Below are 27,500 nucleotides of genomic sequence, written 5' to 3'. Positions count from 1 at the left end.
TGAATACAGGCTGGACAGCCGTGTGAGAAGGGTACTTTGTACTCGGAGAACGTACTCTGAGCAGGCTGTGTAGCTGTCTTCGGGTTGCTTTGCGATGATAGGCCCCTGTAGCCGCGCTGAAAACGGCTATATATAGCGATGGATGCTGCGGTTCCGCACTGCCGCCGTTCGGATAACTCAGTGAATGGAGCCAAATCGAAAATAAAGCCAAACTAGCAAAACATACAGTTTACATTTTGATCTTTTGAGTTTTTGTGTCTTTCGGATCCCGTTTTTTGTTTCATCGATCGTTTACTATTAATTTCCAATCAAGAATTTACGTCGCCATTACCGGACGCGATTTCCGGTGATGAAAAAAGCTTGACGTGATAATGCCGCGCGCGAAGAGATTCGAAGCAGATCCGTCTGTCAAAATTAAGGTTCTCACTGGAAAACGGGGACCTCCTAAAACTGTTCAGGTTGAACTTGACTCAAAGCGAAGACGGCATCATGACAATGAAAGCCCGATGGACAATTTGGATTCAACTAACTTGTTCTCTGGCTTGGGGGGTGCGGGGAGCAGTTTACTTTAATCTTACACTGATTACCAGTGCTAAGTACACGGAAGAACTGACACGTAACACGGTTACCCAACCGCAACGGACAGTTTCGCGCCCAACAATCACCCCCACAATAACTCCGCCCACCAAGCCTAAGGCTAAGAGCCCCACTACACCAATCGCTGACGCCACCCCCAACCACAGGGACGTTGAGTGACACACACTTATCCCCTAATTACACGAAGCAGCCAACCCATGAGCGGGAACTGTTACCCGCCAATAAGACCTCAGATCAACTCTGACCAAACTATCTACTTAAACACGCAGAGTCAACTACTTGCCAGTGGGAACGCTCAGTCCCCACTATCACAGCTACTGTGATCAAAACCCTCCGAATTTGTGAGGTACACATACAACGAAATCCTCAATCACTGAGAGGTACTTCAACTTAATCTGCCTCACATTAGGAGAGCAACAGCCCAACCAAGGGCAATACTGTATAATTATATGACCTTCTCATCACCGACAGGCAAAACAGCTTTGACTACCGATCTCTACAATACGTTTACCTTCATTGGAAACGCTCAGCCTCTACTATCAAAGCTACTGTGATTATAACACTCAGATCTTATGAGGTACAAATCATACATAAATGATTATCTGTTTGTGGAGAAACAAAATAATGAGATGAGTTGAACAAACAACTACACCACACCCCATATCTACCTGTACCATTAGTACACATAAAAGAACGGAATAAACCCGTTAAAGAAACAGTGACATTTATAATCACTGAGCCTCATATAAGCCTCAATCACTGAGAGAACATTTGGGTAATCAACCACCAGTACATGCAAGTACACCCCAACAAGGGAAATGAATAATAGTCATCTATAAAATTAAAGGATTATTCTCAATCGAGAAACAAGATGATGAGGATATGGGTTTGAATAGTTGTCCCCTGACGAGGCTACCTTTCAGTTTCCCCCAAAAAACCTCTATAAAATCACATGTTCAAAGAAGTTGTCCTAACAGCTTGAAACTGTAAATCTTGCCGAAAAGTACCATCTTTGGGAGAGGTACTTAGGGATCTCTAGGCTGCCTACTGCATTTGCCGGGTTTGAGGGCCCCAAAGGGGGGGTATCATCACGATCACGGGAAGGGAAATTTTAGCTTTCACGATCACAGTTACCTTGATTTTTGTTTTCACGATCACGAACACCAGTGGCAAATCACGGTCACGGTAAAAGTTGCATGTACAGAAAGCACGTGTCAAAGTAAACACAACCACACAGTAATTCGCTCCTCTGGATCTATTGTTTATTCAACACAAAGTGAGAACTGTTGCACTTTTTTATTATTATTTTTTGAATTCTCTTTCATACACACATAGAAATACATATCATGATTTGTAATCAGTAACAAGAATGTTGTTTTCATTGTTTTCTCTCTCTCTCTCTCATGCTCTCTCTCTCTCTCTCTCTATTTCGTTATCTCTCTCTCTCTCTCTCTCTCTCTCTCTCTCTCTCTCTCTCTCTCTCTCTCTCTCTCTCTCTCTCTCTCCACTCATACACATTCAACTCACACACCCTCACTCACACACATGAATATATACTTGCACAATTTGACATTTCCAGAGCAAAATCTTGAAAACCCATTTTCTCCCCAACTATTGGGTGGATTGAAATTAAAGTACATGAATGTGTGATGGGGGTACACCATCGCCTGGTTTCATGTCCTTGAAAAACAAACAGGAATGCTACAGGCCAAAAATGGTTTTACCTGAAAGAAGCGCGCAGTGCCAGTGGCGAAGCCACAAGCCTGAGCCTGCGAAGCAGGCGAGCCAACTAGGGGGGTCCGGGGGCATGCCCCCCCGGAAATTTTGTCAAAAAACGGTTAAAATCTGTGCAATCTGGTGCATTCTGGGCATCATTTTCCGGGCTGTAATAGTGTTGTGATCTTGTTAAAAATCCCATTTTAGCCTCCCCCCACCACCATTCAACACACCTCCAAACTGGTGAAAACAACACTACTGTGCGCTGGCTTCATTGAGACCGGCGCCTGGTCGCGTTGCGCGATATTCACACGGATCGTTTTTGCGGAAATTTTTTAACTTCACCGGAAAAAATTTGACTTTACCGGATTTTGAAAACGGCTTTATCGAATTTCCGTTAATTACCGGAAAAGTAGCATGCCTGACAAAATCCCCAACGAACATGACTTTGATCGTCTTTGACATGAGGATCAAGTGATCCAAACTGGCACGTCTCCCCGCCATTGTTTCTGAATTTAACCCATTGTTGATATTAAAGTTTACAGGCGCTAATATAAATCCAAGCTTAATGCAAAGAAGCGACAATTAGAATCTATGCCAAGCGTGTCCACGTTGCTGGGATGAAAAACACATTTCTAGTTTCGGTTTTGGCTACACGCAGACTCGATCTCGAGCCAGTCGAGGACACACTGAGCGAGTGACAGCCGGACGTGGCAATGTCGACAATGTCAATGATCTCACTCAAACTCAAAGATCTTGAACAAATTTCAAGATCTTTGCCTACATTCAGAACAGTCATAGAGCAACATAGATCAACATACCTTGATATTTCGTCTTCGGAAAGACCGACCCGTAGCCTGACCTTTCCACCAAGGAAGGCCATCTCGCCGCCTGCTTTGGTCTGGCTTGAATCCACAAAATATAACAGAAGTTCGATGACAGTACCGCTGCACGCCATGTTTGATCTTCGAATTCGAATTTGACTGAATGCACTCAAAACTTTAGCACGAAGCTTTGGATGAAGTTTGGAAGACTTTTGCAATTTGCCTTCTGATTGGATCTCTTTTTGTCAGTGTGTGATTGGTTCTTTTAAAGGGAAGCAATCGCTGTCAAAATCATATTTCTGAATGTGTTGTTGCTTCCCTTCAATCGGAGTTGGCTCCTTGACGAATAGACAAGAGGATCATAGAGTGATACAGCTGTGAAAAATGTACGTTGAAAATAAAATGCTTTGCAATAATGCCCATCATGATCACGAAAACAAATCACGATCACGATCACGAGACTTGATTTTTTTTTCATCACGGATCACGGGCAAAGTCCCATCACGATCACAGAAATGGAAATTTCGGCAATCACGGTCACAGAAAGGTCAAAAAACGCCAATCACGATCACGGTTTTAAACCCTTTGGGGCCCTCGGGTTTGGCGGACCCTTGATTTTTACCGCCCAGCTGACGAAGTAAAATTCTGAGATTTGGCCAACCCCAGTAAAGCATGTGATACCTGATATTTTCTGAGAACTGCTAAGACTCTGAACTAAGGCCAAAAAAAAAAAAATAGATGTGGTTAAGGTAACATAGTCAAAACAAAATAGGGTAGGATCCTAAGGTAGGCAATCATTTTTTTTTTTGTTTTACTTTTTTTTCTAATGTGTACAAATTAAACCTACTTGACAGGAAAATAAGTGTGCGACTTGAGCGCTTTCGCTTTCATTGCGTTTTCTGCACTCGTTTTTTTTTTTTTTTTTTTTTTTTTTTACAAAATAAAAAGTTATTGGGTCGGCCCCTAAAAATAGGGTAGATCGGGTTACCGTAACCACACCTATTTTATTTTTTTAGGCCTAATAGTTCAAATCATGCCTCTGAAGTCTCAATCAATAAATGGTGCTTCATGTGACATGTCCCACAGGTACTTTGCCTATTAGGGGCTAGAGAATATTGTTCGATACCGTGCGTGTTTAAAAGACAACAACAAAAAACACACATATATACAACACAGTTCGTTTCGCGAGATATGGTGCATGTATGACAAATACCTTAAAAAGTTCAATTAAATATGACGAGTAAGACATTCATCTATGACTGGTGTTTTTGTGTGCGTTGGCACGCAACCACACATAATTTAATTAAAAGAAAAAAAATGTTTGTGCATTCAATCGCGGTTACGGTAGTTAACTCCCTTGCGTCGTCTTTTCACTGGAAAACCATTACAAAACATTGCATATTAAAATGTTTTGCCCCAGCAGAAGAAATGTAACGGTATATATCCCTTTTAAAGAGTATACGTATATGTTCATGCTAAACATGTCTCACTCTTGTTTTTGTTTTTCTTGACTGATTTGCCTGCAAACAAAAGGAACTGGGCGGCACAATTATTTCGGCAACTTGCCGCCCTAGCGCACGCGCGGAGTTGGCGATCCTGTCTAATATAATGATCTGACAAAGAGTGACTTTGTTTTGCTTTTATTTTGTAGGACGGACGGTGGAAAGGGGAGGGGGGGAAATTGTCGTCAAGGGGGCGTGTCAGTTGCTCTGCCGCAGACGCTCTGCAGTTTTTGATTGGCTGCGAGTGTCGGAGGCTGTCAGCTGGACCAGAGTCCACTTTCAAAACTGCATTGTAGAGACGAGATGTGCGAGCCGGTAGGCGGATGCTCCGCAGACAGCCCGGCCAAGGTACACGTTCGAAGTATCGAAGTATACTTACCCACGGCTACTCAGCCGTGTATTTGACATACTTTCAATCCGCTATGAGCGAGGTGCAATACCTCGTGAGTGAGTGTGTGTGTGTGAGTGTGTGTGTGTGTGACGGTGTGTGTGTGTGTATGTGCGAGTGTGTGTGTGTGTGTGTGTGTGTGTGTGTGAGTGTGTGTGTGTGTGTGTGTGTGTGTGTGTGTGTGTGTGGAAATCATATTTCAGAAAGTACTCAGTGGATCTGTATGGAAATTGACATAGACATTCTTAAGGGCATTTGCCAGTGCCATTTTATTTTGTGTTGTGCTTTTTGATGACGATGTTGAGGCGGCACTGTGGCGGCGGCATTTTGAAAGCTGTTGAATTCGACATTTTTACCAAGTAATCTTTGGTTCAGTCCGGACTACGGAATTGAAAGTCAACCTGGCAACACACACGTTAATTTTGTTAATGTAATCTGCATTCACATTTTACCGATTCCTTTTCACTTTTGTTTCTCAACAAAACAAGAAAATATCCAAGTAAAATGAGCGATGCTCTCAGTCCCAGCTCTCAGTGTACTAGCCTAGACAGATCTGTACGGTTGATATTTTCTTATTTGTGACCCTCCACCACGGAATGAGTCGCATGTCACCTTTGCATGATTTTCATATTTTTACATTTTCCAAGAGTTTTTTATGCTCTATCCAGTGGTGAAAACCGTTTTAGAAAAGAGCAAAAACTTGAGTTATAAGCCTGTGATTAAGGTGACCCTCACACTGTTACCCTCCCCGGACTTATATTAAGCCTAGCGCAGAACCGTGCGAGGTGACATGCGACTCATTTCGTGGTGGAGGGTCACATTTTCTCTGTTGGTACAGAATTAACAAAAACTGTCTGGAATTGGCCATTGCTGTCACTGAGGACAACTTTCTTTATTTGGTGTTTAACGTCGTTTTCAACCACGAAGGTTATATCGCGACGAGGGAAAGGGGGGAGATGGGATAGGGGAAAGGGGGGAGATGGGATAGAGCCACTTGTTAAGTGTTTCTTGTTTACAAAAGCACTAATCAAAAAATTGCTCCAGGGGCTTGCAACGTAGTACAATATATGACCTTACTGGGAGAATGCAAGTTTCCAGTACAAAGGACTAAACATTTCTTACATACTGCTTGACTAAAATCTTTACAAACATTGACTATATTCTATACAAGAACCACTTTAACAAGGGTAAAAAGTGAAGAATTGTATGGGTGAGAAAAGGAAAGTAAAAGGACTTTGGGGAGGCAGAAATAGAGAAGAAACAAGAAAAAGATCCTAATTAGGTTCACGGCATCGAGAGTGATGCGACCTTCTCTCAGAAGTTAGTTGAGAAGGCTCCCCCATCCACCGCCCGGGGGACGCGCCTCTATGCCAATTAGGGGGCGCGAGGACTAAGGACAAATTGAATCTGAATTTTAATCGCGATGCCGGTTGACATTATCGTTAAGAAAGGAAGGAATGTTTGTTTTTAACATTCAGCGCAATATTGATTGTTGTTTTGTGCCGGCAGGTGTCGCTGATGTACAACGGCCAACACCTGTGTGGGGGCACCCTGATCGACAGTCACCACGTCGTCACCGCCGCTCACTGCTTTGAAGAGTAAGATAGGTCGTCGTTGTTGTTGGTGGTGGTGTAGGTGTCGTCGTCGTCTTCGTTTTTATTGTTGATGTTGTTGTTCTTTTATTGATCTTGTTATTGATTTGTTGGTGTTGTTGTTGGTGGTGGTGGAGGAAGTGGTGATGTTGTTATTGTTGTTGTTGGTGGTGTTGTTGTTTTTGATGTCGTTGATGGTGTTGTTGTTTTCGTCGTCGTCGTTGTTGTTGGTTGAAACAAGATTTTATTCAAAATACATGACATGAAACAATTGAAAATATGCAGCTGGGACACGAACTCAAGCAAAAGCTTATGTTGTTGTTGTTGTTGTTGTTGTTGGTGGTGGTGATGGTGCGTGGGGTACTTGAAGGTGGGGGGGGGGGGGGGGGGAAGAGAGAATATATTTTTGCTCTTTGTTGTTCTTTTTATCATTGTTTGACTACTTCTTTTGCTATTTTTCTCACCCTTTTTTGTCTGTACTATAATGTTTTTTCTTGTCCGTTTGATAGTCCGTCTTTTTTTCTCTGAGATTCATTCGCAATATTCAATGACTGACTGACTGACTAATTGTGTGTTTTTTACCCCAGTTCTAGTGACAATTTGGGACATGAAGTGTTGATACACTAAGAAAATATTCAATACCATTGCCTCCGTTTAGTAAACTGGTCCAAAGGCAATTTTCGGGCCCCACGGAAAAAATGAAAAGGCAATTTCAAATCCCAGTCTTCATTAGTGAAGTAGCTCGGTTGACTGAAAATTCAGGAACAGATCATAATTATGTTATTAGTTTACTTTTGATACTATATATCTGTGACTTAATTAATTACACACAGACACGCGCGCATGCACGCACGCACGCGCACACACACACGCACCGGCACGCACGCACGCACGCACGCACGCGCACACACACTACACACTCACTCACTCACTCACTCTCTAACACACAGACACACACACACACACACACACACACACAGACACACACAGACACACACACACACACTCACACAGCAGGGCCGGACTACCGGGGGGGTTATGGGGGTTGCGCAACCCCCCCCCCCCCCTAGCCTAAACATGTACCTTACTTATTTAATTTTTTTTTTTATTATTGCTTATTTTATGCCGTTTCATGCAAGGAGCGACCATTTTCCTATCTCAGAATATGACCTACCCGTCAGCTTCAGGGGGCTTCGCCCCCTGACCCCCACAACGAGGGGGGGGGGGGGTGGGTTCTAGGGTTTCCGGACCCCCCCCCCCCCCCCAGCCAAAAAATAAAAATATTGAATGAGGTATGCATTTCTTTATTTTACATTGAGTTTCAATTTTTGGGGTATTAATCAGTGACAAAATCTGCTGCCTGAAACTGGTAATGATCATCCTCAGAATGCACCATATTGCACCATTTTACATCCTTTTTTCAAAATGTTCCGGGGGGGCATGCCCCCGGACCCCCCTAGCAAGCTAGGCGCTTCGCGCCGTCGGCTCGGCGCTTCGCGCCTTCACACCCATATCTTCACAATATACTTTTGAAAAAAAACAGTCATAAAATGAACTGATCCGCCCCTGCTGCCAGGGGGACATCCCCCTGGGCCACCACTGGCAACCCCCCCCTCCTCTTCGCCTAGTCCGGCCCTGCACAGACACACACAGACACACAGACACACACACAGACACACACACACAGACACACACACACACAGACACACATAAAGAGGGCAACACGTGTTTGCAAACTACTCTAGGTGGAATGTCAGTGCAGATAAAGTTCAAAGGAATGCTTTGTCATGTCTTCAGAGTAACAGAGTACAAAAACTCTCGATCGAAAGAGATAAGGAAAAGTGAGTTATACGTGTGTCCTACAAATTGTAAAGTTTGTCAGTATTTGCCTTGGGATCATACTATAGGAATCGCTTCCGTCGTCTCCCCGAAAACGGGGTATGACTACCTTAATTGACAGAGTAAAAGACGTGAACGCCCGCTCGTGCAAAAAAAACCCATAACAACGAAAAAACACATAAAAACAAACACACAAATAAGCAACACACAACACACACATATATATACACACACACACATATATATATATATACACACACACACACACACACACACACACACACATATACACACACACACACACATATATATATATACACACACACACACACACACACACACATATATGTACACACACACACACACACACACACATATATATATATACCCATACACACACACACACACACACACACACACACACACACACACACACACACACATATATATATATATATCACACACACACACACACAAAAGGAGAGCGTGTTGCATAGAAAACAGGTAGTAATAGTACATGAAGTAAAAATTGACCGATTTCAAAATTGCTTATGGGATGTCCTTTTAGGTAAAAACCTAAACAAAAGAGTACAGATACGACGTCAATTCAGCCAATGAGATTGACTAAGATAAGGAATGACCCCCAAGGATAGGAAATTAAAGGAGCTATTCCATGTTATGCGTTTTAACCTAGCTCTCCTTGGCTCTCTGGCTGTGTGTGTGTGTGTGTGTGTGTGTCTGTCTGTCTGTCTGTCTGTCTGTCTGTCTGCACACACACACACACACACACACACACACACTCTCTCTCTCTCTCTTTAAACAACCTTTTCGTATTCGTATTCTCTCTCTCTCTCTCTCTCTCTCTCTCTCTCTGTCTCTCTCTCTCTCTCGCGCGCGCGCACACACACACAAACTCTCTCTCTCTCTCTCTCTCTCTCGCGCGCGCGCACGCACACACAAACTCTCTCTCTCTCTCTCTCTCTCTCTCAATCTCTCTCTCTCGCAATCTCTCTCAATCTCTCTCTCTCAATCTCTCTCTCTCTCTCAATCTCTTTCTCTCTCTCTCAATCTCTTTCTCTCTCAATCTCTTTCTCTCTCTCAATCTCTTTCTCTCTCTCTCTCTCTCTCTCAATCTCTCTCTCTCTCTCTCTCTCTCAGTCTCTCTCTCAATCCCCATTGAATATCAAATCCAACGCGACCCCCCTGCCTATTCCCGCAACACCTCCACGACAGCTCACATGTACATTACTACCCATGACCTTGACGTTGAATATTCTCTCCTCATGGGGCTGTCACACACTACAATTTGATCGACGCGGATCGGCTCACGATTAGCTCGTAAGAACAAATCTCACGACTGAATCGACGTGTGTGACGCCAACTTCAGCGCCTAGCCGGACTGCTAGACGGTGGGGTTTATTTGTCTTAACTTATTCTTATTCTTATTATTTTTTTAAAACTTTCAGCACCTACTTTTAACGTTTTATTTTCAGCACCTACCTGGACAGTGGACCTAAGACTGACGGACATAGGCGGCTACGTGACGCACAGCAACAAGCACGTGTCTCCAAACATCTGTTTAAAAGATTATATTTTTCTTAACCTAATTTTATTTGTTTGTTTGTTTGTTTGTTTAACTTTTATCACCTATACTGGCTTTTATTTTTAACGTTTTATTTCCAGCACCTACCTGGACTATTGGACAGTGGGCCTGGGCCTGACGGATATAAGCTACGTGTCACATAGCAACAAGCACGGCGTGGCTCACATCTCTGTGCACGGGAGCTACGACAAGAACACGCACCACAACGACATCGCGCTGGTCGTACTGTCCAGCCCCGTGGACATCAGGGGTCAGTCCGTCCGGCCAGCCTGTCTGCCGCAGTCCGGCGAGTCCTTCGAGAGCCGCTACTGCACCGTTACCGGCTGGGGGGCCTCCCACTCGGGTGGGTTTGACGGAGGGAGATTCATTAGACAGTACAGACTCTACACTACTCGTCATAAAAAAGATGCGTTTGAGGGCAGATCTTTCTGATGAGGCCGTTTATTGTAAAACCAAGTATATAACTGGAAAGGCCGTTTATTCCCCTAACTTATTCAGAAAACAGATTGAGTTTACATGACGTAGTGTCGATACAGTGGTACTTACAACACAGACACCCCCCAAAATCAAATTCTCAAAATGAAGGTTCCCGCGTTAAAATTGACAAAAATATCAGAACTACTAAAACAATACATGGTTAGCATGTCCTTAGACAGAACAATCAAATCGGCATCCAAATCAGTCAGTTTTGTTCACATATCTTGTCTAACATGGACGCTATGGCATGCTGAGCGGTTACAGTAGGTGTCAATCCTCTCAGCAGGCATAAAAGGCAGTTTTTGAAGCCGTTTTAGCAGGTAATGAGACAAAACATGATACATTTGAGTAACTCGCGAACGCATTACCTTCAAACTTTCGGAGATTTGTGCTAACACATGTTGTAAAGTACATACGGAATTATTTTCAAGTTATGTGAGACACTACAAAACCGTCACGTTTAAATCCTGCTGGTGACTGCATGTTCTTTCCCTCACCTGTCACAGTAGCTAGTATGTGTGTGTGTGTTTCGGTGTGTGTGTGTGTGGGGGGGGGGGGGAGGGGGGGCGAGAGAGAGAGAGAGAGAGGTGTGTATCCAGGGCCGGACCCAGGGGGGGGGGGGAGGGTTCCAGGGGTTCCGGAACCCCACCCCTGGAGAAAAAGCATGTACCTTGCTTTGAGTGGGGTTTTTTTTTAAAAATAAATTCGCTGATTTGCCCCCCCAAAAAAGGAGGAACCCCCCCCCCCCCTTACAACTCATTTGGTCCGGCCCTGTGTATCTGACACTAAGTATACACACATGTGTATGTGTATACATACAATGCTATACACACAGGCAGGCAGGGTGTGCCGACGAAAATTTTCCTTTTTTATGTAACATTTTAGTAGACAATAAAGTGTTGTTATTGTTATTGTTATTGTGTGTTGGGCAGGAGGGGGAGCTGTGAGATACCTGCAGGAGGTAGACATACCTGTCATCACCAACAACCTGTGTAAATACTACCTGGGCTCAGGTGCGCAAATCACCTCCAAGCAGATCTGTGCCGGGCTAACACAGGGGGGCAAGGATGCCTGTCAGGTACGCGGCATAACAACATTTTTTGTGATTATGTTTTAAAAACGAAGAAAAAAACGAAATTTGACGACATTTTTGGGGGGATTTAAAAAAAAAACACGAAATAAAACAGAAATTGGACGTGTCACAACAACAATATTTGTTTGAATTTTTTTTGAACGAAACAAAACAGAAATTGGACTTGTCACAACAACAATTCCATTTTTTTTAAACGAAACAAAACAGAAATTTGACTTTATATCATAACAACAGAAATTGGACGTGTCACAACAACAGCAACATTTTTGTTTTGATTTTTGTTTGTTTGTTAAACAAAACAAATGTGACCCTCCACCACGGAATGAGTCGCATGTCACCTTTGCATGATGTTCATATTTTTACATTTTCCTAACGAGTTTTTTATGCTCTATCCAGTGGTGAAAACCGTTTTAGAAAAGAGCGAAAACTGTTTGAGTTATAAGCCTGTGACTAGGGTGACCCTCACACTGTTACCAGACACTCCCCGGACTTATATTAAGCCTAGCGCAGAACCGCGCGAGGTGACATGCGACTCATTTCGTGGTGGAGGGTCACAAATCAGAAATGTGACTTTAGGCCTGCCTCACAAATACGGACATCTTACCAAGACAGATAAAGACTACGATGAAACATTAGATGAAATAATTATTGTGTATTCTTTATCAATCAATTAATAACGCTTCCTTTTTTTATTATTCAGTTTTCTGTTCTTAGCAATACTTGATCTCTTACATAAACAAAAAAAATCTGTCAAAAATGTCATATCCTTTTAAATTCTTTCTTTCTCAAGCGTAGACTACAAGCATGTTTCCTGTCAAAATGGGTAGGGGGAAGTGCTAGTAAAAGCACCACAGTTCACAATTAAGTACGTTAAAGGGTATTCACATTGTTACTGTGGTTAAAGGGAAGCCTAACCTTGGACAGGAAAAAGTGTTCGAATTTTCGTATCACTTTTACCCGTTCAATTACATGGTTGTTTGTGTTTCACATGCTTGAAATTTAGTTTCAAAAGTTCAGTTGGTAGAAAGTTGTCGGATTTTTATCTCACAATTTACCCGCAAAGTAGCTGTTTTTGTGTGTGTTCTATATTGTTCCTCTAACAGTAGGCTTTTCATGCGTGATCATGTGATCGTTGATTTGTTGACATATCCACAATACATTCTGAGAAATTTCACCAGTACTGGCAATAGCGTTTTTGTGGAAAGGTCTGTTATGGTCATGAAAATTAAGTTTTGATAACTTTAAATTAACTGTGTTTTTGCTATCGGAGATTTGTACAGCTAGAACTACAGATTATGATAATGTAGGACTCCCACTCCCACACAGAGCCACGTAGCTATAGTGACATGATCATTACACCACAGTCATGACGTAGCCACACTGATGACGTCATAACTATGTCTGGCAGGGCAGAGCAACGTAAGCTTAGCTAGTGATACAATCATTACACCGCATGGCGTAGTAGACACTATAATGACGTCATAACTATGACGTAGCAGGGCAGAGCCACGTAGCTAGTCGGACATCTTTCTTTCTTTATTCTTTCTTTATTTGGTGTTTAACGTCGTTTTCAACCACGAAGGTTATATCGCGACGGGGGAAGGGGGAAGATGGGATAGAGCCACTTGTCAATTGTTTCTTGTTCACAAAAGTAGTCGGACATAATCAGTACACCCGGTCATGACGTAGCCAAAATAATGACGTCATTGACTCTGACGTGGCAGGGCGACAGTGGCGGCCCCATGGTGTGTGAGAAGGACGGGGTGTGGAAGCTGGCGGGCGTGGTGTCGTGGGGGGTGGGCTGTGCTGAGCGCTACACGCCCGGCGTCTACACCCGCGTGTCCGAGTACCTCGACTGGATCTCGACCGCTGTCCACAGCAACAAGTAGCCTGACCGGCTTGCTTGGTCAATAAAAAAATCTTCAAGTTCGTTGTTGTGCTGAGTCGAGGGATGCTGTGTTGTTTTTTCGCTTCTTGTCGTTGTGCTGGTGCAAGTGCTAATGAATGGGGGGGGGGGGGGGGGGGGGAGAGAGAGAGAGAGAGAGAGAGAGAGAGAGAGAGAGAGAGAGAGAGAGAGAGAGAGAGAGAGAGAACTGATTGGTTCAGAGAAAGAATGATGTGAGGCGAATAGGGAGAGAAGACATTCATAAAGTTCAGGGATGGATCCAGGGGGGGGGGGGGGGGGTTTCCTGTTGCTCGGAACCCCCCCCCCCCCCACCCTGACCATACCATGTACCTCGTCCAAGGGTAAAAAAAATAAATATATATATATATATATCCCATGACCTCCCTTCTTTGTCTCTGTTACTTCAGTATGGGTATATATGTTGTATTTTTATAGCTCAATAAATACATCATGGACTCAAAAAAATATATGATAGTGCAGATTCCGATTTGGGCGAAGAACTACTTTGCTCCCGACCTTTGACCTCGCGCCGAACAATGTGACACATTTGTATGAAGTTCCAAAATCGTATTGCACGGCTCAGAAAACCATATCAGTTGCACGCAAAAATGAATCTCAGAACTGATCTGATGTATGAGATGCAATAAGCAAACGTTTCTTTCATTATGAAAGCAATGCAGGTGGGAAAAAACGAACATTCAACTTACAAGATAACCAGATGCTAGCGAACCAAAACAAAAACACGAGTACCCTCCCCTTGCTTCGTTAGCAGACGACTTTTGAGAATCTGTCAGACCGTCCTTACCTGGCACGGTTGGGCTTCGCTATCATCAGCTGTTTCACGTGTTTTGCGAGCAAGTCTACTCTTTTGCCTGGCTCTGCAGTAAGTCCACATTGGCGATGAAGGTATCTAAGAACTTAACATGTGTGTATTTTTCCGTAATCCAGTCATATTCTTTCAAAATGCAATCAAGCGGCGGTGACAGACTTGGGTCCTGTTTTCATCGCATCAATACCAGTTTAGGTTCATGCAAACACACTCGCAAAACAGTTTATCATGTAGATACATTTCAAATAGGGAGCAAATGGTTAAATCTACATATGTGTTCCCTAAAATTTGCTTCTCTGTCAATAAGACTAATTGTATAATAATGCGTTCGAAAAAAACAACGTGGAATCGATTCTGAATCGAGTCGAGTAAGCCAAATGGGGGCCAAACCGGTTTCCCCGTTCCGCCGACCTGAAACGCAAAAGAATTGTGCGCTTCAACTAAATGGATTTCTATACGACTTCATTACTTTCTTGCAACTTATGAACCTTTACTTAACGCTTTTAAACGGTCTGAAAGTAGTGTTACCGCGTACTTATAGATGCACTCATTCGTTTTATTTTTTCAGCGACGGTCACTTAGTTTAAGGTTGCAAAAAAGGCCATGTCTCGCTGAAAACACTGTTTCACACTCCACAGATCGCAAAAGTGCCGCTAGTAGTCTACACTTTGTGTTTGATGGTAGAATGGGATATACAGATTACAACACTCGTGGTTTTTTATATGGCTTGTATTTCAGTCAAGACCCAGCGGGAATATCAATCGAGAGCCACTCGCCAAAGGCTCGTGTCTCCCGATGATATTCATCCGCTGGGTCTTGACTGAAATACAAGCCATATAAAAAACCACTCGTGTTGTAACCTATACATATATATAATATACATGTATAAGAAAACTTATCTGGCTGATATTTTCTTCCGCCTGCCACGAAGCCGCAAGCGAATGAATGATTTTATTTTTGATGATGAAATGAAATGAATTGGCTTGCGGCTTCGTGGCAGGCGGAAGAAAAAATCAGCCAGATAAGTTGTCGTTATTAATTGTTTGTCTGTGCACTTAAAAGACCGTTGGGTCGATATATTTGTGAATGTATTGTTTTGTCAATAACAAACGTTCCAACAACCTACCTTTCTTGTTTTTTGATTCTGAATTTTGGAACGTTGGCAGTCTCTTTGTTTTTGGATTTATTTTATACATGTATATATACATATAAAAAAAAAACTCATGACAAATACTCCAAGAATGCACCAGCTTCAAAAGATCATTGTTTCCAGGCAACTCAAGCCACAAACATGTCAAAATGAGAAGGATTTGGACCATTTTTTTTTTTTGGGGGGGGGGGGGGATGTAGCTCAGTCGATAGCGATTTGTATCCAGTTGGCCGCTGTCAGCGTGAGTTCGTCTCCACGTTCGGCGAGAGATTTATTTCTCAGAGTCAACTTTGTGTGCAGACTCTCCTCGGACACCCCGTGTGTACACGCAAGCACAAGACCAAGTGCGCACGAAAAAGATCCTGTAATCCATGTCAGAGTTCGGTGGGTTATAGAAACACGAAAATACCCAGCATGCTTCCTCCGAAAACGGCGTATGGCTGCCTAAATGGCGGGGTAAAAAACGGTCATACACGTAAAATTCCACTCGTGCAAAAAAAAAACCACGAGTGTACGTGGGAGTTTCAGCCCATGAACGCAGAAGAAGAAGAAGAAGGATCATTTTTTCTGCACTCAGCTGGGGAAGACAAAAAAATGGTTCCAGTACTTTCTATTCAGTAATTGCATATTTTCTTAATTGAACTGCATGCAGGCAGGAGTCTCGTAATATGTACAAGTTTCCAAAGCACTCGTGTGTAAGGTATCTAGTCACAACCAACCGGCACGGTTGGCCTAGTGGTAATGCGTCCGCCCCGTGATCGGGAGGTCGTGGGTTCGAACCCCGGCCGGGTCATACCTAAGACTTTAAAATTGGCAATCTAGTGGCTGCTCCGCCTGGCGTCTGGCATTATGGGGTTAGTGCTAGGACTGGTTGGTCCGGTGTCAGAATAATGTGACTGGGTGAGACATGAAGCCTGTGCTGCGACTTCTGTCTTGTGTGTGGCGCACGTTATATGTCGAAGCAGCACCGCCCTGATATGGCCCTTCGTGGTCGGCTGGGCGTTAAGCAAACAAACAAACAAACAAACCAACAAACAAAAATCTAGTCACAATGAAGGATCAGTTAGCAACAGGATTTGTTCCTCGTCCCAAACACTTTCCGGTCATCTGAAATCTGATTCTGCAACATCGGAAAGTACCAGGACTGTTGCATGCTTGTGATTATTTGTTTGAGCCTCGTAGCAATTCTAAGCTTGGCGTAACAATTTATCGTTGGCCGCTCTGGATGTTTGCATGAGCATTTTTTAATCACCCTTTAAACTGAAACGTCATCTGAAATCCGATTCCGCAACATCTGAATATCCCCCATCATCTAACGGTTCCAATGCCTGCATCCCTTCAGCCGAGCTCATGGATTCTAATAATTATAGGTCTATGCCTGAATTCATTGGATTGAAGATGAGTCATAGATGTGAACTAAACAGGCTGAGCAAACATATTATTGCACCCATTTTCGTACCCCAAATAAAACATTCAAATAAAACAGTCAGGGCGTTAGCAATTTTCTTCCCCCTTTCCTGACCTAGGTGGTGGGTTCAAGTGCTAGTCTTTCGGATGAGACGAAAAACCGAGGTCCCTTCGTGTACACTACATTGGGGTGTGCACGTTAAAGATCCCACGATTGACAAAAGGGTCTTTCCTGGCAAAATTGTATAGGCATAGATAAAAATGTCCACCAAATACCCGTGTGACTTGGAATAAAGGCCGTGAAAGGTGAATGCTCACCCTAATAGGCTTGAGGTTTGCTGGCCGATGTGAATGCGTGATATATTGTGTGAAAAATTCCATCTCACACGGCAGAAATTAATATGTAAAGCGCTTAGAGAACGTCAAGCGCTATATAAATCTCCCCATACAATACAATACAATACAATGATACGAGTGATAAATATCAAGCCTACCGACAAACTGCCACATTTTCGCGTTTCGTTACATTTTCATTTTTATATAATTTTCTCAAGCAATGGGAACTCCCGGGAATTCTCCTTTTACGCGCGCGTTGTGAAGCTCGGCTGCAAAACTGATGCACGTGTCGCTATATTTCATCTGTGCCCTGCTTGTAGCGTTTTGTGGCGAAAGAGGACTTGCGGCAGACAAAGAGGACGAGAAGAATGTGAGCCGGTATACACATATACCATGCGTGGCAAACTATCATTCATTGAATGTGTTGCATTGTAGTGATCTAGTTCCGTTTTTACATTTAGTCAAGTTTTGACTAAATGTTTTAACATTTCGCTGAGTGCAAAGACACCAAGGCTCTGTTTTCTGTAACAGATGAGCTATTCGCGAAGAAGAAAGCCACTGCCCTCCCTAAATTGATTCCCCCATCAGAACTCCCCGAGACTTTCAGCAATTTCTTTGACCAGAAGATCTCTGACATTCGCAAAGGTCTCGACTCATCCAAAACACAAATGTCCTTCGCCGCATTTTCAGGGACCCCCCTTACACGGTTTAGCCCTGTTTCTGAGAAGTTTGTTTTTGAACTTATTTCAAAATGTGCTCCAAAATCCTGCACACTTGACCCCATTCCCACGTCACTCATGAAAACTTGCCTGGATTTTCTTGTTCCTGTTGTAACGAGAATCTTAAACCTTTCTCTTCAGTCTGGGTCTGTGCCTGCACAGTTTAAAGAGGCAGTCATAACACCACTTCTAAAAAAGCCAGGCCTTGACACGGAGTGCTTAAAGAACTATAGACCCATTTCAAACTTACCCTTTCTGACCAAGCTGTTAGAAAAGTGTGTGCTAGCGCAGCTCCAAGAACATCTGCTGAGTAATGATCTTTTGGACGTCCATCAGTCCGCATACAAGAAAAATCATAGCACAGAAACCGCTCTTCTTTACGTAACTGACAAGCTGCTGACCAGTGCTGACAACAAGGAAGTGTCTGTGCTCGCACTCTTGGACCTCTCGGCGGCATTTGACACCATCGACCACGACGTCCTCCTAAAGAGACTACAGTTCACGTTTGGAATTGCCGACAAAGCCTTCCAGTGGTTCGTGTCATATCTCTCTGAACGCTTTCAAAGAGTACAAATAGGTCAAAAAGAATCATCCCCTGTTCCCCTGAAGCACGGAGTACCTCAGGGCTCTGTTCTAGGCCCGGTTCTGTTTACACTATATACACAGGACCTATCTGACGTCATCTCGAGGCATGGCTGCGAACACCACAAGTATGCCGACGACACCCAAATAGAGGATTCTGCTCCCCCCAGTGATTTTCCAAAAGTGGTTAAAAACACTGAGCGCTGCATTGAGTCAGTTAAAGACTGGATGATAGACAATAAACTCAAGCTGAATGACTCAAAAACTGAGGTGATGCTGTCAGGCTCAAGGCATGCTTTAAATCAGATTGACTGTACTTCCCTGACAATAGGCGACACTCAGATTGTCTCCCAAACCGCTGTTAAGGACCTAGGCGTGTACCTGGACTCTGCTCTGACAATGCAAAAACACATTAGTTTTGTTTGTAAATGTGCCTTTTTTGAGTTGCGCAAGATTTCCTCTGTCAGATCATTCCTGACACTCCAAGCCACTGTTCAACTTGTCTCCTCTCTGATCCTGAGTCGACTTGACTACTGCAACTCATTGCTTGCCGGCCTCCCCACTGAAGAACTTGATCGCTTACAGAGAGTCCAGAACAGTGCTGCAAGGCTCATTCTGCAGAAGTCTAAGAAAGACCATGTCACTCCCCTACTTACCACCCTTCACTGGCTTCCTATGAAGTATAGAATCGAGTACAAGCTGGCTCTGTTAGGGTACCGCTGTTTTGAGAAATCACTTCCCCCCTATTTGTCCCATTCCCTCAGTATCTACGAGCCATCCCGTTCTCTCAGATCCTCCTCTGAAAAACTCCTTCGCATCCCCAAAACCAGGACCAAGACCTTTGGTGAAAGAACCTTTAGGTACCAGATTCCGACCGTCTGGAACTCGCTTCCAAGTTCTATCCGTGATTCCAGCAGCCTTTCCTCCTTCAAAATACAACTCAAAACATACCTGTTTCGTAAAGCCTTTGCTTAGCCTGAGTAGACTCTCCACAACTCTATTCTGTTTTGGAACTCTCTACCCTGTATGTGCTTTATGGTCTATTTGTCAATGGTATCTTTGTGTGTGCGCGTGCATGTGTGTGTACTTTTAACATTGTACGCTAAGTTTTTGCTTAGTGCTTGGGTTCTTGGTGTTATGTCTCAGTTAAATGTATGCTTGTTGATTTGTGCTAGTTTATTCTATAATGAATTTGTAAAGCGCCTGGAGCCAATTGATGGGACTCGCGCTATAGAAAAGTTATTTATTATTATTATTATTATTATTTAACATAGAGGGGGGAATCGAGACGAGGGTCGTGGTGTATGTGTGTGTGTGTGTGTGTGTGTGTGTGTAGAGCGATTCAGACTAAACTACTGGACCGATCTTTATGAAATTTGACATGAGAGTTCCTGGGTATGATATCCTCAGACGTTTTTTTCATTTTTTTGATAAATGTCTTTGATGACGTCATATCCGGCTTTTCGTGAAAGTTGAGGCGGCACTGTCACGCTCTCATTTTTCAACCAAATTGGTTGAAATTTTGGTCAAGTAATCTCCGACGAAGCCCGGACTTCGGTATTGCATTTCAGCTTGGTGGCTTAAAAATTAATGACTTTGGTCATTAAAAATCTGAAAATTGTAAAAAAATTATTTTTTTTATAAAACGATCCAAATTTACGTTCATCTTATTCTCCATCATTTTCTGATTCCAAAAACATATAAATATGTTATATTTGGATTAAAAACAAGCTCTGAAAATTAAAAATATAAAAATTATGATCAAAATTAAATTTTCGAAATCAATTTAAAAACACTTTCATCTTATTCCTTGTCGGTTCCTGATTCCAAAAACATATCGATATGATATGTTTGGATTGAAAACACGCTCAGAAAGTTAAAACGAAGAGAGCACAGGAGCTTGAATCAAATCGCCGGTCGATCATTATTTACAGTCCACTACAACTATATAGTATATAGTAGTAGTATGTCGTTGTAGTGGACTGTAAATAATGATCGACCGGCGATTTGATACAAGCTCCTGTGGAAGAGAGGTACAGAAAAGCGTGCTATCCTTCTCAGCGCAACTACTACCCCGCTCTTCTTGTCAATTTCACTCCCTTGCCATGAGCGGTGGACTGACGATGCTACGAGTATACGGTCTTGCTGCGTTGCATTGCGTTCAGTTTCATTCTGTGAGTTCGACAGCTACTTGACTAAATGTTGTATTTTCGCCTTACGCGACTTGTTCCTTTTTGTCCTCCCCCCCCCCCCCCCCTCCACCAGCCCCCACCCCCAACACACACACACACAGAGTACAGATAAAGAGAGAGAGAGAGAGAGAGAGAGAGAGAGAGAGAGAGAGAGAGAGAGAGAGAGAGAGAGAGAGAGAAAGAGAGAGAGAGGCATCCCACAAAGAGAAACTTGAAAGCGTAATAATACTAAAGACCGTGTTACATAGTCGTTTTTTCGTTAGTTTCGTTCTGTTAATTCTGTCCGGTTGATTTTTTCTTCCACTGGCCATTGTTGTATTACAGACACAAGTGACAAGCATTTGCCAGGTATCAGATGTTCTTGCAGTAAATGTTTACTTAATTTGTGTTAGATGTACTTGACATCAAACTGCATTACAGTCGTATTACATAGTTTACATAATTTATCACCGGTTTCCTATCCGCTTGACTCAGATTTTTCACCATTTTCCATTCTTGTATCAATGTGGATTTTTTGTTTCTGTTAAAAAACTGATTTTAAACAGACAGTTTAAAAGTGAGAGACTTTTTAGTGCTTTTGTCATGAGTGTCTGAGCTTTGAAGCAGCAGGAAATTGCGGCATTTTCTTCAAATAAACATGATGTCTGCAGTTGACACGCGCGCTCACATAAGAGAGAGAGAGAGAGAGAGAGAGAGAGAGAGAGAGAGAGAGAGAGAGAGAGAGAGAGAGAGAGAGAGAGAGAGAGAGAGAGAGAGAGAGAGAGAGAGAGAGAGAGAAAGAGAGAATTGAATTGAATTGAATTGAATTGAATTGAATTGAATTGAATTGAATTGAATTGAATTGAAATTTATTTTACGAGGGTGACAGAATAAGCAATGCATACATGCTTCTTTTCATCTGGCCCTCGCCCATTGAGGGGTAACAAACAAGAAGAAATAAATAAATAAATAAGAGAGAGAGAGAGAGAGAGAGAGAGAGAGAGAGAGATATAAAGAGAGAAAGAAAGAGAGAGAGAGATGGAGGGGGGTGTAGAGAGAGTGAGTCAACCCGAAAAGAAAAGCCGGATAGTGATATTATACTGTGTCAGTGTGAGTGAACGACTACACGCTATCAGCCAGTACAGGGGCGGTGAATGTGTGCGTTTTCGCCGTGAGAGTACTGGCTTCGCTTATAGCTTTTTTTTTACTTTATTTTTTTATTTGTATAGCATCATTGCTTGAGTATCTCGCGACGGCTACAATGTTAGACCTGTGTACGGGACGCTTTAAAACTGCTCGCAAAGGCAAAAGAAGTTTCGTTCAGGGAGAAGTCCTTACTTGTTCACTGCTATCCAGATAGTACTGTTTGGCCAGGTAATACTGTAACATACGTCTCGTATGTAGACTTAAGATCCTGAAAGTTTTGAAGCAATCCATGTCGGCATTGCTGAAATATAGCGCTTTTTGTCCTGGTACCCCTCAAAATGGACGCAAAAACCTCGTTTTCTACTGCGCATGCGCTCAATACCTGCATCAATAGAACTGACATAACACAAGAAAATTGGTAGATTAAAATCAACATGGCCGAAGCAATGTTTTCATAAAAGAAGCGGTAGTGTACGGGCACATGTTGTATTTGGGTTACAGGTGTTGCAGAGTATTTGAAAATACCTAGGCATAAGAACATGCAAAGAAGAGTGGTAAGTCCCTGTTGTGAATATAGTCAAGTGAAGTGGATAAATTGATTACTTATGTATCACACTAGTTTTACTGCTACAGCAGTCCCTCTCATGAACGGACACCCTAGGGCCAGTGCAAACCTGTCCGTACATTGCAGGTGGCCGGTCACGGGAGAGGCCCTCCCCCCATCACAAACACTCAGACACACTGAGCGAGTCTTTGCTACTGGTGAACGAGCTCTTCGGTTACTAAAACAATGTCAGCTACGCCAGATAGCAAAACAAATCCCGTTCTGGATTGATAAATGATTTGGCTTTCTCCTCGTTTGTTAACGTTGCCAAGTTAAGCCTATTCAGAATTTGTGTCGATTTTTTAATTGGCACATTACGTTTTTGTCAGGTCGATTTTGGGGGTACCCTGACTTCGGCGGCGGTCACGTGATACCTACAACAGAAATCTTTGATCTGAAAAGTGTGCCCGGTAGCCAAGTGAAGGGCCTTTAATGGCATATACAGTTTGAATGAAATGACACGGCAATGAATGTTTTAGTTGGGGTACGAAAATGGGTGCAACAGTTTTTGTATCACACATTTTTCACCAGTTTTTATAACTTTTTCACCAGTTTCTTGTATCACATTTTGACCAGTTTTTGCATCACACATTTTCACCAGTTTGTGTTTTACACATTTTCACCAGTTTTTGTATATCGCACACATTTTCACCAGTTTTTGTATCACACACAGACACAGATGAACCCAAGCCAGGAGGTAAAATGAAAATGATGTACATGATTTATTCAGCTCTGAATGCAATGGGAAATGGCATATGATACTGACAAGTAAATAACTTTCAAAATGATAGTCGACAACCAAAAGTGAAATTCTCCAAACTCACAAACACAGGAAAACAAACAAACGAACGAACGAGCTAAAACCATGCCTGACAGTCAGACAGTGTCCAGAGCTTAGACCAGGGAACGGGAGAGATTTTGTACAATCATGCCAGTTTGGCTGCCACCTCACGGTCTGTAGCTTGTGATATCTGCCCCAGTGTCTCTTGCACCACTGCATTTCTTGGAACCAAAATGTGCTTCAGGAAATAAATATGCAGAACACAAATCTTATAACCCTCCAACTCCTCCCCCCACCCCCATAAAAATGCACACAGATACTTAAACAAAAGTTTGTCACATATGATATATAGCTCAAATTCCTGCTTAAAAGTTCATGTTAATCCATTTTTTGTGTACAATTACATAGGCGAAGCTTACAAATAGAAATGGCTTCTCAATGAAGACAGAAGTTAAATAAAATTGGCAACATCCAACGTTTGTTAACAGAAGTCTTGCATAGAATGTTGTTTAAATGTGGCTGTGCTATCTAGTAGGTATGCTTGGAGCTACAAGACTTGAGGCACATTAGAGAAATCCGGTGCAATAAGTAGTTCCTACACACTTCAGTTCCTGGTATAAAGCTGGTGTAAAAATCCATTCATCGCTGTAACAGCGAAGATGGTCCAAGTACAGTTAGGAAAAATAAAAACTCTATAGCCTAGCGACCATTTAGAAAATCTTCAGTGTCACGCGGTGCGCTGAACAGAGAGTCTGCTATCTCTTCCTCCCCTCTCCCAGCCCAGCTTTGAAATGGTCCATAGACTATCTAGGCTAACATCTTACATGTGAATAAAAATGGAAAGGACATTCAGTCTGGCTGCTTCCATTTGTTTCAAGCCAGGAAAAACAAGCTGCTTCAGAGTCCATGAGAGTATAGGGGGCAAAAAATGAAGTTTTGCAGGAGGCCAATGCTGCAACTGAGAAGAAATATAGTGACATTGACAGTGGAAGGTTTATTACTGTCACAGCATATTAAGTTCTCAGGCATGGGAATTGAAAAAAGTAAAAAAGGCTGACAATTTGTAAGTAATGGCAAAGCGCCTAGCCCTGCTAGGGGAGTTTGGGGCCATGTCCCCCCCCCCCGGATTTTTTTCTCTCTAAAGAACCCAATTGGTGCAATTTGATGTCATCTAAACTCCAAGTTTGTCTTAAATTCAGTTTTTAAAACCATTTTTGCCTCCCCCATTTATTTTTTTGGCGGACACTTTTGCTTTTTCGGCGGAAAAAAAAAAAAAAAAAAAATTTGGCGGAAATTTGCCTTTTGGCGGACAATTCCCATGCCTTGTTCTACCTGAAACAGAACAGAAAATATTTTGACATTTTTATTTACCCCCCGGACTTGTTTTTAAGACAGGAAGTTGGCAGCATAAAAACAATTAAAAAAAAGGAAAAAAGAGAGGGAAAAAAATCAACCAGAAAGATAAGACAATACAATACACATGCAGACACGCGCGCACACAATCGTCAATGATACACTGAGCGACGGTTAGCGCCCACAACCACTGCAAAAACACACGCAGCGACAAGAGGCTTGCTTGGCAGCAGTCACAGCTAGAAAGTTTCGACTTGTGCCACCTCCGGAGTTTTGCTGCTGCTGTTGTCGTTGTGGCGTCCTCGTGGTGCACACACTAACCCTCCCCAACCCCCTTCCTTCCCCTGGCTGCCTTCCACAACTGCAGTGTTCACAGTATCTCCCTCTCAGGACTCCAGTGTTCACAGTCCTTGTGAGGAGTGGTGGTGGTGATGAAGACGAAACAACACACACACCCTAGTCTCTCTCTCCTTGGTGCACACTAAATCTCTCTCACTCCACACACGACGAAGAAGCTGGTTGGCGATGATGTGGCTGATGATGATGGTGGTGGTGGATGCAAGTGTTGATGTTGATGATGATGGTGGTGGTGGTGGTGGCTGCTGTACACCCAGTTATGCGTCATCTTCTTCCTCTTCCTCGTCGTGCTTTCGCTTTGTCCCCCGAGCAGCAGCAGCAGCTGCATCATCCTCTTCGTCGTCGTCATCATCATCGTCCTCTGTAATCACAACGCAACATGATGGTGTTAGATCTCAACACGCTGTGTGCTTATTTATATCCACAGAAACATCTCACATAGCCGAGAAGGAAAAACACACACAATTCTCTGTTTCCAGAGACAAGGCAAGACCAGACCTGGGAACCCCTGTTTTGTTTTTGGAGTATTCTTAAACAAACTTGGCGTATTGTCAGAAAAATTAGTGTACTCCACACAAAATTTGAACATCGTTGATTGAAACATGCTTCGCACTAGGCCGTTGCACCGTCAATTAAATTTACCAATACATTTCATGACAAAAGCTGTTATTTATCAAATGCCGAGTTATAAAGTTATTTTTAATCATTAAAATACACAATGCTCCAGTATATAGACAGGAATGACAGGGACGCGCTCGTGAAGAAAAGTAGTCTCGGAATTTTTCTCGTCGCATTTGTTTTCAACCGACCGTACTGATCGTATTTTAGGCAAAAAGGCGTACAAAATACGGCAAAATCGTATGGGTACCCAGGTCTGCAAGACTCACACACACAAAGGGCAGCAAGGTTTGGTTTACAACACGCCTTTGGTGTATAAAATCTGAAAATGACCCATGAGAATTCCCATCAGTCAACAGGTGAGAATTACGTAACTGGTTATCTATACATATAATAAAAGAGAGTGTCTGTCTGTCTGTCTGTCTGTGGTCGCCATACCTCTGAGATGGCAAGAGGCAGGAACAAGATAGTGTGCACGTACACTCCCTAGGTGCCGCAGATGTGCACCTGGGTTTTAGTTTCTTGATTCATTGTTTCCTTTCTCAGATTATGGACCTCCCATTTATTGAATACAGCCTATATGGTGCAAGACCAGTTCAGTGCCTACTGTTCACCTGTAGCAAGCACATCATGCCAGTGATATTAGAGACTCGCTATTGCTCCTATGAGGGGAAGAAATGAAGAATGAAAAATTAACTGGACAGTTCCGGAAATTTCTAGAAGGTAAGGGAGATAACTCTTTTTTGTCTGTGGTCGCCATACCTCTGAGATGGCAAGAGGCAGGAACAAGATAGTGTGCACGTACACTCCCTAGGTGCCGCAGATGTGCACCTGGGTTTTAGTTTCTTGATTCATTGTTTCCTTTTTTCAGATTATGAACCTCCCATTTATTGAATACAGCCTATATGGTGCAAGACCAGTTCAGTGCCTACTGTTCACCTGTAGCAAGCACATCATGCCAGTGATATTAGAGACTCGCTATTGCTCCTATGAGGGGAAGAAATGAAGAATGAAAAATTAACTGGACAGTTCCGGAAATTTCTAGAAGGTAAGGGAGATAACTCTTTTTTTGTATCCAAACAAAGGAGGTAAAGCTAATGATAATGGGATAGCGAGCGTCTTAAATTGCTACAGGGCTCCGCTTACTCCCGGGCGAAGCCGGGCTTAACTGCTAGTGGTTAAATAAAATTGAAGTGGGGGCCCAACTCAGAGTAGCACATGTAATCACAGAGTGTCAGTGCCCAGTGCTTGCAGTCATCACTGTGGCCTGTCTCACATGATCACTAACCTTACTACCCTTTGGTGCATAAAATCTTAAAATGACCCATAAGAATTCCAATCAAAATTGCATACCCCCCCCCCCCCCCCCATTAGTTAAGTGATTTTTTTTTTTAAATCTACAAAATCTCTCACTGGTCAGAACGATGCCAGGTTGTTGGACGTTTCTTTTTTTTGTTCTTAAAAAAAGAAAGAAAGAAGTGTTCTGGGGTCTGTACTCCTAAGAACCTAGGCACCTATGTGAAACAGGTCAGGATCAAATAAAAGTGAAGTAGAGCCCAACTCAGAGTAGCACATGTAATCACAGAGTGTCAGTGCCCAGTACTTGCAGTCAACACTGTGGCCTGTCACATGATCACTAACCTTACTACCCTTTGGTGCATAAAATCTTAAAATGACCCATAAGAATTCCCATCAAAATTGCATACCCCCCCCCCAGTAGTTAAGTGAATTTTTTTTTTTAAATCTACAAAAATCTCTCACTGGTCAGAACGATGCCAGGTTGTTGGAGAACGGTTGAGTAGTCAGCAAAACGGTTCTTTTTTTGTTCTTAAAAAAAGAAAAAAAAAAGTGTTCTGGGGTCTGAAGAACCTAGACACCTATGTGAAACAGGACAGGATCAAATAAAAGTG

General features: G+C 42.9%; 2 protein-coding genes across 4 annotated transcripts in view; one reads left to right on the top strand and one right to left on the bottom strand.

The window, feature by feature from the left end:
* Positions 1–13,560, top strand: part of LOC138950644 (trypsin-like) — a 15,792-nt gene extending 2,232 nt beyond the window's left edge. Inside the window, exons 4-7 of the mRNA XM_070322359.1 lie at positions 6,537–6,625; positions 10,142–10,404; positions 11,471–11,616; positions 13,356–13,560. Coding sequence (XP_070178460.1) covers positions 6,537–6,625; positions 10,142–10,404; positions 11,471–11,616; positions 13,356–13,520 — 663 coding nt within the window. The 3' untranslated portion in view covers positions 13,521–13,560. The remainder of the gene's footprint in view (positions 1–6,536; positions 6,626–10,141; positions 10,405–11,470; positions 11,617–13,355) is intronic.
* Positions 13,561–23,179: 9,619 nt separating this feature from the next.
* Positions 23,180–27,500, bottom strand: part of LOC138950668 (acidic leucine-rich nuclear phosphoprotein 32 family member B-like) — a 38,095-nt gene continuing 33,774 nt past the window's right edge. For all 3 annotated transcript variants that reach the window (XM_070322382.1, XM_070322380.1, XM_070322381.1), the window contains exon 8: positions 23,180–25,333. In XM_070322382.1, coding sequence (XP_070178483.1) covers positions 25,230–25,333 — 104 coding nt within the window. In that variant the 3' untranslated portion in view covers positions 23,180–25,229. The remainder of the gene's footprint in view (positions 25,334–27,500) is intronic.

The sequence above is a fragment of the Littorina saxatilis genome, linkage group LG16 (assembly GCF_037325665.1).
Source record: "Littorina saxatilis isolate snail1 linkage group LG16, US_GU_Lsax_2.0, whole genome shotgun sequence".
Classification (NCBI taxonomy): domain Eukaryota; kingdom Metazoa; phylum Mollusca; class Gastropoda; order Littorinimorpha; family Littorinidae; genus Littorina; species Littorina saxatilis.
The sequence above is the reverse complement of the archived record's forward strand: the minus strand, read 5'-3'. Positions and strand labels throughout refer to the sequence as shown.